The following is a 15,995-nucleotide window of genomic DNA, read 5'->3' on the forward strand; positions in this document are numbered from 1 at the left end:
AAACTCCGAACCAAAAACATTTCAACAGAAAGCACCTCCATGCGAGGTAATATATGAGGCTACAGCATGAGCAGCGTATTTCCATTCCGCTTGACAAACACAAACCTCACCCCTCGAACAAAGAGTTTTGGGGATTTTTGCTTTTCACTAAGGGTATTGTTGTCAACTCGTAGTTTTACCGCCAAATGTGTCGGTGTCAGTTCGGTAAATAAATTGGTAGATGGCGGGTAAATCTGGGAGTGCAACCACGTGATTCCCGCGCAGGTATATTCCTCTGCCGTCGTTTGTAGATTCCTTTCTGGATGCGCGCTCTTATGGGTTGTACCTTTTTTCTGGTTGGAGAAGAAGCGTTGGTGTTCTCGGGAAAATGGAAGCGTTTGCAGAGGATCTTGATTTACCGCCGTCGCGGTCTTGTTTTATTGCCAACTAGATTTGGTCACGTGGACCACAACATGCAATAACATGTGAGGTGGTTTACAATGCTACCCTTCACTTTATGTTTGGGGATTCTCGGTGACGAATTTCAATTGACGGCAATGTCTAAAATCGTAATTATATGGTTGAACGAACTTAAATTTCGAAACATGTGTAGTGGATAAATAGATATTTTAAAATTTAATTTAAAAGTGATAACGCTGTGAATACTAATACTACTAAAAATGGTGGACAAAAATACACTTGAAATTTGATGCAATCAGGTAATGAATTGTTTTGATCAGCTAGTCTAATTCACATTTTCGAAGATAAAGTGAGCGGTACTATTCACAGATTCATTTTTATTTTTCACATTCCTTCTTATTCTCAGATTTTCAAATCGAATGAATTTAAAAAAATCAATAGACAAAAATTAATAAGAGTTTGTGAGACCTAAAAAAGATTGGGTGAATGGCACTATCCAAAACAGAATGAGAATCCTCTTTAGATTATCTGACCGCGTACGATAAACGGACACAATTTAAAAATCTTTATAATTCTCACAAAAAGGATCCGGAGATCCTCATTCCCCCAAAACATTCACCCGTATAAGTTATTACACAACCGAAATAACGAATCATCCAATGCAGCATCGTTTTGTTGCATTTGGTTGTAGTTTTCGTTGATTTCCCACCACCGGACCATACGGGTCAAGTAGCTGCAACACAGAGCAGAGACTCGCAGAGAGATCGGATCAACGCCGATGATCGGAGACGTCGAGAAGATGATCGGAGTGGGCCTCATTTGGGGGGCCACCAACGCCCTAATGCGCCGCGGCGCCCTTCTCTGGGACCAAGCCCTCAAATCCTCCTCCTCAGCCCAGCCCGGCCCAATCCACCACAAGCTTCTCGCCTCCCTCACTGGCTGGCTCAAGCTCCTCGCAATTTGGCAGTACACAGTCCCCTTCTTCGTCAACGTCTCCGCCTCCGCTACTTTCTTCGCCATACTCAGCCACACTCCGATCTCGCTCGCCGTCCCCGTCACTAATGCGACAACGTTTGCCGCCACCGCCGTGTTTGGCTTGCTCTTGGGGGAGCAGACCCACCTCGGCCTCGCTATGTTCGGTACGGCTTTGATTGTTTTGGGCATTTGGCTTTGTATCAATTAATTGGATGTTAAAATTTTGCGTAAACTTTATGCGTAGATTAGCTTGTTTTGTTCGATTACTGAATGCTTGAGTGTTTGGCTGATGAGAAAATGAGGGAAAATCAAGAGGAAATTTTTGTCATTTTATTAATACATGCTCTTTCTCTGAAATTTATTAATCTGAGGAACTGAAAAGGTAATAGAATGTGACAAATGTGAATGATTGATTAACATTTTGAATTGCAAATTTTACTTATTGGGTTCATTTACTTTATGAATTAGGTTTGTATAAAGTCTAGGCTTAGTATTTGATATGCCGTAGAACTCGATTTTATTCTGTTAAATATCCGTTAGATTACTTGTGTTGCATAGCAAGCTTGATTTGTTTGATTAAAATCGAGTTCCAAGGGGCATAGTTTGCTTGATTTGTTTGGTTATTGATGTTTGAGTGTTTGGCTGCTGAGAAAAGAAAGGAAAATCAACAGGAACTTTGTCGTTTAATTGATACTTCTTTTTCTCTGAAAGTTTATAACTTTATAGATCCATGTAACTGGAATACAAGTAAAAGAATTGTACAAAACAGCAGAAAACAACATAATTGAAATATCGAAACAGATAAAAACTGCGAGGAAAATTTATTTGTCAGTTGTGAACTGGAAGAGGAAAGCCAATTAAGGCTGCAGAATCAGTCGTCTGGTTGAAACCGGATTCGGGTTTCTTTCTGTAGCTTGATTGCTTAGCCTCAAATCAGAATTGTTGTTTAGAACATTCAGGTGGCATGTTTCCATTGAATCGTTGGGTGTCTTTGCAGTAGTCATAGGTCATGTAGTTATTCCTGACCCATTGCAGCTGGCCGAGCTTACTGTTGCTCAGCTGGCTGTATACAGGGGAAGTCCACCAGTTAGCCTGGGAAGTGGCGGCGCATACACTAATGCTGGCAGCTCCAGTCCACTTGCAGGCTCTTGCCCTGAAGTGTTTGAATCCGGCTGTGAAGGGCGCACCGGTCCAATTTATCTTCACTAGCCCACCTCTAGTTGCCCAGTTATCAGCATTCCATAAGCTGGAGTAAACCCGCATCCCTTGCTTGTTGGGGTAAGCAATCCCCTGGTTTTCGTAGTTTCGGAAAACACGAATGGGTAAACTATCGACATACCACCTGAAATCATAAAAATGAATTGAAGTTTAGAAATTGTTTGGTTCCATGACTCATAGAACTAAAGATGATTTCTTTTCACCCTGTTGAGATTGAAAGCAAAGGCGCCTCGGTCGTTAGTTAACTTACACAACTTCAGTAGGGTTCCAATGTATGGTGTAGTTGTGGAAATCAGCAGTCGGGTCAAACCAGAGGTAAAATTGCTGCTCTTTGCTTCCATTTCCTTGTGTATATATGTTTGTGTGGACAATGTAAGGTTGTCCAGAAACGTTCCCTAGGAATTCAAAATCTATCTCGTCGTGTTTGGTTCCTGTTGACGATAGCTGCACAAATTCGAGTATGAACAAATTAGCACACGTTAGTTTGTTCTGTAGGTCCCTGGAATTGGGGATTCATTGTCAACGAAGAGAGATTATCTCGCTCTGGTTTTTTTTTTTTGGGTGTTTTTATGAGCTATCTATCTTGCTTCAGTTAGTAATTAACTTACATAGTAGGCTGTTACTGTCCCGGCGGAATTCCCAGGTACCAACTTAATCAGCATCTCGATGCTTCCGAATAAGAAATTTCTCTTTGACATAGCAGCAGACCCTGCAAAGCAAGGGCAGTATTAATGTAGTCTGGTTAGAGGAGATAACTTGATCATTATGCATTTATTTGCTTCGTTTTCTTTGATCTAAGCACGTAGAGCATGAGAAATCTAAGAAGTTGTTCTAACCTGAAGTTTGATCGAGCACGAGGTTAAGATTCTCGCCTTGAATCGCAGCGTGTTGGGTACCCCAGGTGAGGTACATGCTCTTTGCAGCAGTTGCATCAGCTACATTTTGATGGAACACAGTGATGCATAGAGCTACCAGGAATGCATGCAAAACTGCCATTTCGACTTCAGTCCCAACTAGATTTTCCTCTTTTTTCTAGGACAACAATTTACTTGTTGGAAATGGGATCGATCAATGCGTCTTGCTTTGGCTTCTTGATGGCTTTATATAACTTTTTGTTTTGCAGTGTGCAAAATATGCTCTCCTACGACGTAGTCATAATTTTTGACATTCTTGTTTTAATAAAAAAACGTTGAAGCATGCTTCTCAAAAGTCAAAACTTATAGTTCACCCAAAAAAAAAAAAAAAAAAGTCAAAACTTACCAATTATATTGCAAATACATTTTTTATTTATTTATATTCAAGCGATACATTCTAATATAATTTACACTAGAGGAGAGGGATTCGAACTTGAATATAGAGGAGAGCACATTGTCAAACCATTTTAGCCGGATTTGAATTTGAGCGCAGAAAGGGGACACTACCCTAGTAAGGTGGTAGGGAGGAGGGGAAGAAACAAAGATGCATAACTGAAAACAAAATCTTAAAAGTGAGTTTTCATTTTTTTTTTGTAACAAAAAGTTTAGGGGGAGATTGGTTACTCTCAACACCAATGCCAGAGCATACCCATAAGCTCGAGCCAGGAGAACTCACGCTTGGCACCTAACTACCAGCTACCAAGGGTATGAATTAAATTTACGTAACAATTACAGGTCGTGCACTAACGAAGACTGCTGATAGTGGGACTCAAATCTAGGTGGAGCGACACACAAGATAGGTGTATAACTGAGCCAACCGTCGCTGGCATTTTTCATTTTCATTTTGTGACCACACGACATAATTTTCCAAGGTCGATTTCGTTTCTCTCATATATCTATACTGGCAAAATTAAACATAAAACTAAAAACGAAATGACCATAAACGCTAAAATTGTTGATTAATACGTTTGACTTCTAATTATTTGTTCATTTCCAATGTTTTCGTGGGGTCGTGGTGCAAATGACATAGATGTTGTAAGAGTAGGAGAGAATGGGTGTCATTAGCTGGGACGCGGTGCGATTAGGAATTTAGGAGAAAATTGTGCTTGGGACTAATGCTAGTAGTGGGGACAGCTGAGCTGGCCAGCTGGGAAATGACGAGTTCATAATTTGCTTGGCCAGTTGGCCTGACGTGCAGCCCTGCAGAGAGGTTTCATACAAAGTTCTCAACTATTTATATATTTGGTGCTTACAAGGTTTGTTCAAGGAATTCGATCAAATAGTTCCCTTTTGCCTGGTTGAGCCTGCACGGCTTGGCGCCCGCTGTGAGTGACAGAAGAAAGATGATTCGACCGTAAAACTTCTTCCAGCATATTTTAGTCAACTCCTTTTTTTTGGGTTATAAATGAAAGATAATCTATATTTTAGTTATTAATCATGAGCAAAATAATCATAGATACTAGTGTTTGTGGTAATCCGACCCTTTAAAATTGTTGGATAAGAGTATCATAATTATAAATTAGGGTTATATGTACCCGTTTAACCTCGAATGAAAATTCAAAATGGTGAGAATGGTACACTAATCAACAACTTTAACTCGATTGTAGTTATCACACCAATTTTGTCCCCCTTCAACTAAAATTTTTGTTTGGACTAGCATAATGATGTCTAGTCATCCAAAAGTTAGCGTATTTAGTGGGAAAATGTTTTGTTGTTATTGTAATTTCGTTATAAATTTGACGTACATCGATCAAAGTTAATATGACGAAGCAAATTAAGAAAAGAGAAAGATATCATGGTATAATCAAAATAATTAATTAATTTTGATTTAAACATGAGTGAAGCAGGCGATCATGAAGCTAGGAAATTAAGCCAGCCCTAATTAATTACAGAATCTGCACCCAAATTCCCACGCTAGGCACACCGCGATAGGCAACAAAAAGCAGGTAGTACCCTGGCGGAGCGAACATGCTCGAACGTGGCGCCGCCACTTGAAGCTTGTAAACACCCCGTGCCACGTTCTTCAAGTCATTCTTTCCCAAAATAACCAACCTCTGGTTCATCGAGAACCCGTGAGTCGTGAAAGGCGGCGCGTACATTGTCACCTTGATGTCTGCAATGGCCGCGGGGTTGTCTTGGAGCTGAAACTGGACGTTGAATGGCTTGCCGTACTTCAACTTGATGTCGGAGTTCTTGTCCATGATGGCAGGGCGGTGGATAGCCAATGCCGGGTCCAGGTAAGGCGGCGAGAAGTGCTCGATTCTCATCTCGGTTGGGTACTTGGCCTGGAACTGGTACCCTGGGTTGGTGTTGCTGCCTGCTACAAGGATTTTGCCATTAGGGAGGAGTGCGGAGGTTGAGTGGTACATTCTTGCAATCAGAGTCGGTTGCAAGTTCTTGAATCGGTTTCCTGGTTTGTTGTTGGGACTGTAAAGCACAGGAGTGAAGTTGGGTTGCTCTGCCATAGCCCATGCTGACACACCTGTTGAAAAAAACTAGGGTTACAAATTGCTGTATTTATATTGTTCTTTTGACAGACTTATGTTACTTGATATATTAGAAATTTAGAATATGCCTTTAGTTTGAGATTAGATTTTGATTATGGTTCTTAGGGTACAAGTAAATTGTTATAAGGATTGCATGTATGTTTAGGGTTTTTTTTAAAGGTTTGAAACTACTTCTGGAAAAATGAAAGGACCTTTACGTCGTAGAAGCACACCCCCAATTGCATTAGAAACACTTAAGCTTTAATTTAAAAGTGATTCTAACAAAAATATGTTTAACAAAAGTGCTTATACATGAGTGTTTTCCTCTTCTCGTTTGGAGCACCAAGACAATCAGCGTAAGTGTTTGCTACCGAAGTAATTCCAAGCAAGCCATCATTATCATAATAACTTACCGCTAATCAAATGACATAAATCAAACTCTAATTTAACATCCGAACTTAATCAAGGAAACCATTTTAATTACCAAAAGATGAAAATCTAAAAACCCCAGGGAAAATAAAGTTCAGAAAAACCTTTACGAGAATGAGGCAAGCATACCTAGTTGGGCACCGTTAATAAGCAAGAGGTCTCCAGTTGGGAGGATAAGTAGATCTCCCATGACACGGCGAGAGGGCATTTTTTCCTTAACCCACTTAGGGTCAGCGTCTGTAATCCGAAGCCTGGCACAATCTTGCAACGCGGGAATGAACTTCTGCTTGCCTGCAAGGGCATAAGCCCCGGGCTTTGCACCACCGCAAACAATGACCTCGGCAGGGACGAGCTGAGGGTTGGGGACACTCAGGTCTATCGGCAGCAGGGCTGACATCCCTGATGCCGGGTAGTTTCGCGATCCACCACCCAACACGCGGAACTCTTTGATTAATTTGTTGGTCTGAGGGTTGAGCAGGACAGAGCGGCGGTTGGCGAGGATGAAGAGGTTGCCATCTGTCGAAAGGTGGACGAAAGGATAGAGGTTGTTTTCGTCTAGGTCGGTGGTTTCGTCGAGCATTGGCAAGAAGATGGCTTGCTTGTTGGCTTGTCCTTCCCGTGGAACGTACTCAAAGCTGTATGCCTTGCGGCCACCGACTATAATGAATCTACCGTCAGGCAGGGTAACTTGTGTTGAATACCTATGATTTAAACAACAAAAATCTTAATTAACACTAAACAATAGTTTGTTTGAAAATATTTAATTTAAATTAATGTTTCGAGGTGTTTTAGTGGAAACCCTAAACCAATTCTTGGTGCACAAGAAACTAATAGGATTGTCCAATAATGTATACGTACCATCTTGGTTCTGCCAAAGCGTCGGGGAGATCCCTAAAGTCACATGTGGGGCATGCATCGAAGTATCTAACACTTCTAGTTCCATCCAACCAACCACCGGTGCTTATAAACCTACCGTCGGCGGTCAGCCCTCCTGATGAGCACCATGGGTCTGTAAGGACCTGTTTATAGATCACCACCGTCACTGTAGCGCCGGTACTTGGAAATAGATTCGTAAAATGATAAACTCAAAACCTTATTTTTGAGCGTTGGCATGCGAACTAGCATGGACCGTATAGCAACATAAAATGCTTATATATGATCGAGATTCACAATCAATAAAATGTAAGCATTTATACGACACCAATATAAGTCTAATAAAAAAACGTTATTCATGTTGTAATATATGCATAAGTTGAACGAGTGCAATGTGCATGTGATCCGAACCTTTAGCGGCCTGACTGCATTGGTTTGAACATCATATTCAACTGCATGAGCCCAACAATCTGTTAACTGCTCGCCCTTGTCATTCTTGAAGGGTATGCATTGTCCGTTAGGCAATTTAAGGTTGGAAATACGGAAGGCAGTGGCATCGTACATTAGGATCTTGTTGTTGGGGAGCAAATTCAAATGCATGGCCGACACGCCTGAGTTCAATTGAACAACTTGCCACGCCCCAGTGAATTGGGTTGGGAAGTCATGTGAAGTTACATCTGCCGCTGGCTTGCCAGGCTGAGGAACACCGGGAAGTCCCGGCAAGTCAAGCTTGGGACGCGCGGCACGCTTCTTATTGTGGAAGTTTTGCCTGCTGCGTTTAAGATCAGCAGCGGGCTCTGCCCTACCGGCAGTAGGACCATTATGGGGCTCTGGCCTATCAGGCCTTGGATCAAAGCCTTCAGCAGAAGCAAAATCCGCGCCCTCAACTATGCGACCATTGCCATCTCGTTCATCGAAACCCAAGGGGTGGAAGGAAGGGAATTGAGGGAAATGAGGCAAATGAGTAAAATGAGGTTCTGCGTCAATCCCATTAATTATAAAGAGGAGAGGGAGAAAAATGAGAAGCTTGTAATGCAAGGCAGCCATTGAAGAACTCAAAATTTCTCCAATAGCTCTTCAATTTCCTTGCTTTGTGCTTCTCTGTTTTGATTCCCAGCTTAACCCTCCATCTCTCCTTTTATAATTTGTAAGTATATATCGCCACCAATCGGTTAAGATCTTTTGCAAAAATAGCAATGTGGTTGTTAATCCTTGTTTGCAGGCACCCCTAATCGTGGCTACTAATCATTTTTATCGGTTATCACCATTTCCTCAATTTGTATCGTCCCTTAATTTTGAATGTCAATTCAAAGGCACCAGTTCGTTTTAGGGGTGTAAACTAATGGCTATGGTGAAAACCCATTTATAGCAGTTCCATCGATCAAACCATATAATTTCCATTTTTTTTTTTTAGCTAAACCACATAATGGGCAACTTAATTTGGTATCGAATTCACCATCTATGAGATTTGAACCTAATACCTCTCATTTTCAAGTGAAAATAAATACCACCAAACCATAGTACTAAGTGACAATTTTTGAACATATTATTTGCCTTTGAATATGTCATATCTCTTTTACAACAACATGTGTTATGTACAAATTTTTTTTAAATAACGATATTCATTATATAAACTTCAACCGTACAACAAAAAATGGGCTTTTTTTTTTAAAAAAAAAAATTTATAGAAAACGATGCCACACTTAATTAATAGCTGGGTCTAATATACATGGTATCCAAACAAGTTGACAGCAATTTTCTTTTTCCTTTTTTTTTTAATCGAAAACAGTGACTTTTAACTGGAGGCCCCTCCACAAATGATAAATTTGGCAATCAATGTTGCACATATTTATATACATACACATTTCCTCGAACATTATAAATTAATGAAGAACTTTGTTTCTTGACTTCGTGTATCATATTTTTTATTATGCCTCATTTGACAACTCGAACCATACTGACTACTTCAGTCGAATAGGATAAATAGTCATCGAATAATACTAATTAAATTATTTGAGTATTTAGTGCTGTGTCGAATTAATCTGTGCATTGAATAATATGTCAAACTAAAATAATTTTCTAAAAAAGTTCCACAAAATGAAAAGGGGAGAAAACCCAAAAAAAAAAAAACACAGACCAAGAATAACGCAAAGTACGTGTGTACGTTGAACTTTATAGGTGAGTCAACATGTGTTGACACTATGTTAAACATGTCATAGGAAGAGAACTAAATCTAAACTACCTATTAATAGAATCCGGTTGTCAACCAAAACTTTAAGAAATTACCATTATAATTCTCTAATTAAAACTAAATATAAATAAAAATTATATGCAATTTATTAATTACACAAACACGAATTTTACCATCTTTACATGAGCCTTATAGCCATGTAATAATAACATACCCTATTTAAAAATTCAAAATTAAAGTGAAAAACCAGAAGCAAACAACCTCCAATCATACAAAAAATAGAATAATAGGCTTACGAAAAGAAGAGTAAGGTGGAGCGGTTGTTTGATACTGTGCGAATGGACGTGGGAAGACGGAGAAGAGGGTGTAGGATTCTTTCCTCTCTTTTTTTCTCTCCCTTTTCCTCCTTTCCTATTTGAACGGTCACGGTTAAGCCATGTCAATATCTTATAGTAATTTTTTATAACATGAGAACGACAAAATAAGAAAATATAAGAAGAGAGGATGAAAGAAGATGGAAAGAGGAGGGGAAAGAATTCTAATATGGAAAAAAGGGAGAAAAGCAAGGATCAGTTCACTGCTCTCTTTTTTTTTTTTTTCTTTTCCTTTTGCCCTTTTCCTTTTGTTTTTTTTTCAATGACAATCCCTACTCACAACAAGTCGTAGCAAAATAAAAAGACGAATTAGTTGCACGCCCAGAGGATATGTGCTGATTGCTAGTTTTATTGGAAACAGAAAAACGACTTATTAAGATCGTTACTGATGTATATCTCACACAGCAGAGAGTCCGGATCCTTAACGGATCCTCTTTGTGAAGATTCTGAAAATTCGTTAATCGTATCTGTTTATCGTGCATTACACGATTAGAAATTATTTTAAATATTTTTATTTAAAAATAAACATAAATAATGCTTGACAAAAACTTATCGCATAATGTACGATAAATGAACACAATTCACAAATCTCCAGAATCATCATTAAAAAAAAATCCGAATAGGATCCTGTTCAACAAACACCTTCTAGCAAACTCTACATCCTTAGGCCTCTATTTTCCTTCTTTAACTAACTCCTAACTGACTGACAAAACCAGTTGTATAATCTGCTGACATCTGGCACAATCTTGACTCTTCATTCTTCACCCTTAACTGATCGAACCATTGAGTCTTTGACACCTAAGCTCAAACCGGTACCGCATAAAAAGTAGACAGCGTTATCTAATCCATATCCCACTTTGTTATTCAATTATTGCTTTTGTACGAAATCAGGGCAACGCATCAAGTTTGCCGACAAATAAACCTCTGACAGATTATCCATTCAAAACTAAGAATACTGAACAATACACACTGTTGAAAAGGGCGTCGATTGCCAAGTTAGACATTCGATTAGGTATTGTTCTGCACCTCTTCTATATACTTTCCAGCTTTGCAGGGAGGACCCTCAATTTAAAAGCAAGACTGGACTCCGGAACCCTAACGGTACTTTTCAAGTTTTTTTCATGAGAAAAACACTCTCAACCTGTGAGCCATGGGAATCCAAATGTTTTTTTCATTTTTTGGTTGAAAACAAACAGTATGAAGACTTGATGCATGTTATTATTCACCCATAAACAGCTAGATCTTGATCTTAATTGCAGCCAGCTGTTCGCCTTATATGCATGTTTTGCACGAATTTGAAACCAAATGAAGATTCTGCAACTTACTTCTGACATTGCATCTGTAATCATCAAGTTGATTTCTATATTTTGCTACATGATCTGAAGAAAGCTAAGAAGGCAACAGTTTTATTTACTTTCTATAAGCAAATGGAATGTATATGCTATGGGTTGGATTCGTTCATCTTGTATAATCACACTTTTCTTAATGTCAATCGACAATCATAATAAAGAAACCACTGAGTATTATGAAAATAATTGTATGATCTAGGTCGTGTATACAACAAGATTCTCTACTCATATTTTCTGAAATAACATGTGTTATGCTCTTTTTTTGTTACTGCATATGTGTAAATAATGGAAAGTGTTTTTCACACTATTGCATCATGTTTATTTCTGGCTTTTGAAATCAATGGACATGAATAAGCATAATATGAGGAAGAAAAATAGTGGTTTTTTTTCTCTAAAAAATGATTATATTCGGATGTTAAACTAAATACTAAATCTCACTTTTACTGAACAGATTTAGAATCCGCTTGACACAATAGTAATTAATCATATTCTTAACATGTTTTCTTTATTTTAATTGATTCACTTTTTAACTTTCGTACAAAAGCTTACTAGTTACTATTGATCAATAGGACTTAGAGAGAATAGAAACATTCCTCAAACCAAGAAATCAAGAAAGTTGTACTATGTATCAAGGAAAATATTAGTACTAATGTTGTTCCTTCTTTTCTTAGGCAATATGAATTCAACGGTTCAAGAAGAAGAATTCATCACTGTATTATGCAGACAAAGTCAATAAACTTGCATTAAATGAGCTTTTCCACATGAAAATGAAAATTAATTAATTTGTTGCCTATGCTCAATTTGAAGCGCCACATATTTTGATGATCAGCTTGAAATTGCAAGTAAAACGTACGTACGCATGTAGTTATGAACCCATACAGACTCGAGCAAACTAAAGTGAGAGTCTGAGCTCCAAATCTAGATCTTGGGTGTCACTTGATTCAGAGTTGTGACTGCTTGAGCCCATGGAGCTACTTCTATGTTTTCCGGTCTTCCTGTGCTGAGAGTCCTACAGATATAATAAGATCACCAAATCAATTCAAACTTGGATCACCAGTGCATATATATAGAAATGTGAAATAAATAGAATGATAGTTTACCAATTGAGAAATTATTTTTGCATCCAATTTTTTTTCTTTTTGCACATCTCTGTTTATTTTTGTTCATTGATTCTCTTTTGATTTAATCAAGCAAAATGCTAAATGGACAGGGATGTGCAATTGTGCATGTTAAAAAAATGGGTGTGCGGAAATCTATCACCTATTAATTTTGTTTCATTTTATCGGAATTAATGTGTCAAAGTAGATCTACATTTGATAGGTGAGAAAGCATGTAATTACAAGTACCTCTACTGGAGGTTGATTTAGAAGGTCTCCAGTCATGCTCGGTTGCACAAAATGTTTTGTGTCTAGGATGACGTCCCATCTGGTTTTAAGAAATTGAAATTTCACGTACGGGTTAGAAACAAAAACAATTTCAGGAAAAGAAAAACCAATTCACAGAAGTCACAAAGAATTCGAGAGAGGGAGAGAGTAAGCATACGCACCCTGCTGTTGTACTATGTTGGGAATTATGATCACCACCATATATCATGTTTGCTCTTTCATATTCACCAAGACCGCCCATCTGCAATACCAGGGAAATTTTAAGGAATTTAATTAATTAGAAACTCCATAAGATTGATCAGAAGTACTACTTGTTGAAATTGTTTTTAGATCGATGAGCCCATGGGATCTCATTCTAGCGACACCGATATTGTTCCCAACTTTACCACCTGCCCAATCCGTCAGGTGTGGAGTTTTACCACAAAAAGTCTCGGTATTAGTTAGTGTAGGGTAATCATATTTAAAGCCATCTTTGTTGACTTCCCCCATCGATATGGGACTGCCAACATGCCCCCTCATGTGTAATCCCATTTAGTAGTTCACACGTGAAGATTCACATATCGACAATTGAAACTCAGAGGCCGGCTCCAATGGAGTCCAGACTTGTTTTCAGTTTTTAAGAAAGTGCTTCTTAAGAACTCAGCTGCTAAAGGCTGATCAAGAGTATGGTTTTTCAGAGGTAATGAGGTTTGACTATAGAAACTGGATTTATTGCAACATATGGCCTGCGACTAACTAGGGTTTGGAGCCAAATAACGAATAAAATTAAGTAACTTCCTATATGTAAGAAAAGTCAATCAATTAAAGGGAGGGGGGGGGGGGGGAAGAACCACTATTGTTCTAATAAAACCACTATCGTTTCTATTAAACCATTATCGTTCACCTCAGAAAAGGGGGAAGAAAAGAATTGCTCCAATTGGGTAAAAATGATTGAATTGTAAGCATTTGTTGTGGGTGGTGATGATCATGACATAGATGAAGTTGGACACCATTTCACAATCATTGATCAACATATATGTATGTGCATGGTGACCCATCAACAAATTAACTGGAAACAAAATTACGATTAACGAAAATTGTGGAAAATTACACAAAACGCACCATGATGTTGGGGTGGAAGCCATAAGAGAGTGGGGAAGATGTGGAGGATGGTGAAGAAGAGAAAGATGGTGATGGTAGGGATGAATAAGCTGTTTGCACTCTGGTGTCCTCCTGCAAGATTATAATGAATTTACATTAAAACCCCATGAGACTTAAAATTCTCTCTCTGCAAATGAACCCAATTACGAATTACTCAAAGATGGAGAGAAAGTATATGCGTACGTACGTTGTTGAAACTAGTGGAGTATGGAGAGTGGAGGGAAGGGTGATAAGTGGAACCCATTTGACCGTGTAATCTGATCTTCTCCAATTGAGCCACTCCAAGGCCTCTCTGGGGTTGCTTTGGCTTGTCTGAATTACTCTTCTTTCCTTTCCTTGAAGAAGAAGAAGAAGAAGAACCACCACCACCTCCTCCCATGTTTGGCTCCCCAAAATAACTGCTCCCCATCTGATCAATCTTCTTAATTTCGATTTCTTCCTCGCGCTATGTATGTACGAGAGTATCAGACTAACCCTTTCACAGAGAGAGAGAGAGAGAGAGAGAGAGAGAGAGAGAAATATAGCAAGTAGAGAGAGAAAGAGAAGATAGGTTTTGCAAATCCAAAACTTTGTGGCAAGCAACTCTGAGAAATCAGAGATCTCCAGTGACCTTTAAGCTGGCTTGCAAAGCCAGTAATTATTGCATCGCTGGATCAGATTGTATGTAGATTCTTATGTTTATATACTTAGATTTTATGCTCCTTCTCTTTTTTCCAGTAATTTCATAACTCATATAATTTCATTACTTTAATATTTTCCATATTTTTTTATATAATTGTCCTACAATATTGTATTCCATTTATCAAATATTTTCTTTTCCTTTAGATGTGGACTTTATAGACTACTACTTGAAAGCGATTGTCAATGTGATTTGAAGTGTTAAAATATTGTGCATCAATCAAACAAGAAACTACTCCAACACGCGCTGCAAGTGAGTTGCATATGTCACTAGTTTATGCTGTCTGCAAATTTTATTATAAACATTTAGTTTTTTTATGATAAATTAAGTTAATTAACAATGACCATTTTGCTTCCCGAACAATTTATAATAATTATCCTACAGTGTTTTATGGTGGCTGTCATATTTATTACATAATTTTTTACAGTAGCATCTTTAGGATATGTGGAAATGCGGGTATCTGTAATTGGTAATAAAAGATAGAGGAAATTCAAAAAAAAAAATTTTATTTGATCAAATGAATGCAAAAAAGAAATATTACTTCTTCTTATTTATTTATTTTTTATGGATATCTTTTCTGATTTTATTACAAACGATATTATTATTTTGAAATATATTGAAAATAAGAGGTTATGGATAATTCAGAATGCAATGAGTTAAAACGAGGATTCTATCAATCAAACCATTAGAACAATACTTGGCTACTCAAATATGAATAGGAACTCCTACTTTAAACTTTTCATGTTTGAATTACAAAGTTTTGTGCTAATGATTTATAAGTCCTCTGTAAAGATAATCTCTGCAAAAATGAATTAAAACTAAAGTTATTTAGTAAATTTAGTATAGCAAATACAAAGACAGTTCGTAATACTTTTATCAATCTCGTTCGTCTGTTTTAATATAGTTCGATGACTAAACGATCTTAATTTTAATTGATTTTTTAACATAATTAATTTTACATAATGATTTATAATAGGAATCGATTATGACCATACATACAAAATTCTAAAAATCGACAACGAATAATTTTAAGTAAAATCTTCAAATCATCATTTGAATTTATTCATCAAACAATCCGCCATTAGCATATCATTTCTGCCGATTGTGCAGGCTTAAACTTAAGGTGGGTTCCACATTTACTTGTGGTTTCCAGTTCCATGATAAAATTGTATGTCAGCTTACGGGTGCCCTAAAAGCCCCAGCTGTTAACAACTTCAGATTTCTTTAAGCAACTTATCAAGAAAGGAGAAGGGTTTAAAATATATATTATATGGCACATTATGGAAGCTAGACCAAATCACATTTAATTTGTCTTCCAAAAAAGAAAAATCACATTTAATTTTAGATTCTAGAAATCTTTTTTGCAGCTTCATAGGGATTGTCTATTAGTGATGAGGATTAAATAATAATAAAAAATATTGGCTTCTCAAGCAGCTAACATGCTGTACTTGCGGATCGATCTTATATATTTAATTAATTAAATTTCACCTTAATCTTTTCCATATAAGATAATTAAGAGAGATCAATGTAAAATATATATAAATTGTTAAAATTCTCAAATTTAAGTAGTTTCTCGAAAAGAA

The 15,995-nt window shown here is 37.6% G+C and overlaps 4 protein-coding genes across 4 annotated transcripts; 1 reads left to right on the forward strand and 3 right to left on the reverse strand.

Moving 5' to 3' along the window:
- The first annotated feature begins 1,177 nt into the window (after window positions 1-1,177).
- On the forward strand, window positions 1,178-1,735 carry LOC103929393 (transmembrane protein 234 homolog). The gene has a single exon (XM_009338578.3). The coding sequence runs from the start codon at window positions 1,178-1,180 to the stop codon at window positions 1,580-1,582; it is 405 nt and encodes a 134-aa protein (XP_009336853.1). The 3' UTR covers window positions 1,583-1,735.
- A 168-nt stretch (window positions 1,736-1,903) lies between these two features.
- On the reverse strand, window positions 1,904-4,137 carry LOC103929394 (probable xyloglucan endotransglucosylase/hydrolase protein 26). Its single transcript, XM_009338579.3, has 4 exons — window positions 3,429-4,137; window positions 3,201-3,301; window positions 2,843-3,036; window positions 1,904-2,716 (listed from the first exon to the last, which is right to left on the reverse strand). The coding sequence occupies exons 1-4, from the start codon at window positions 3,586-3,588 to the stop codon at window positions 2,308-2,310; spliced, it is 864 nt and encodes a 287-aa protein (XP_009336854.1). The 5' UTR covers window positions 3,589-4,137; the 3' UTR covers window positions 1,904-2,307.
- A 1,148-nt stretch (window positions 4,138-5,285) lies between these two features.
- LOC103929451 (aldehyde oxidase GLOX1) lies at window positions 5,286-8,404 on the reverse strand. Its single transcript, XM_009338658.3, has 4 exons — window positions 7,706-8,404; window positions 7,280-7,440; window positions 6,551-7,122; window positions 5,286-5,988 (listed from the first exon to the last, which is right to left on the reverse strand). Exons 1-4 carry the CDS (start codon window positions 8,339-8,341, stop codon window positions 5,393-5,395), a joined length of 1,965 nt encoding a protein of 654 aa, XP_009336933.2. The 5' UTR covers window positions 8,342-8,404; the 3' UTR covers window positions 5,286-5,392.
- Window positions 8,405-11,878: 3,474 nt separating this feature from the next.
- Window positions 11,879-14,424, reverse strand: LOC103929396 (protein SPEAR1-like). The gene is made up of 5 exons (XM_009338581.3): window positions 13,921-14,424; window positions 13,695-13,805; window positions 12,755-12,834; window positions 12,555-12,633; window positions 11,879-12,217 (listed from the first exon to the last, which is right to left on the reverse strand). The coding sequence occupies exons 1-5, from the start codon at window positions 14,140-14,142 to the stop codon at window positions 12,101-12,103; spliced, it is 609 nt and encodes a 202-aa protein (XP_009336856.1). The 5' UTR covers window positions 14,143-14,424; the 3' UTR covers window positions 11,879-12,100.
- Window positions 14,425-15,995: the final 1,571 nt, after the last annotated feature.

Source organism: the organism of the source record quoted next, unplaced genomic scaffold, assembly GCF_019419815.1.
Source record: "Pyrus x bretschneideri cultivar Hongxiangsu unplaced genomic scaffold, Pyrus_bretschneideri_v1 Contig44, whole genome shotgun sequence".
NCBI classification, from domain to species: domain Eukaryota; kingdom Viridiplantae; phylum Streptophyta; class Magnoliopsida; order Rosales; family Rosaceae; genus Pyrus; species Pyrus x bretschneideri.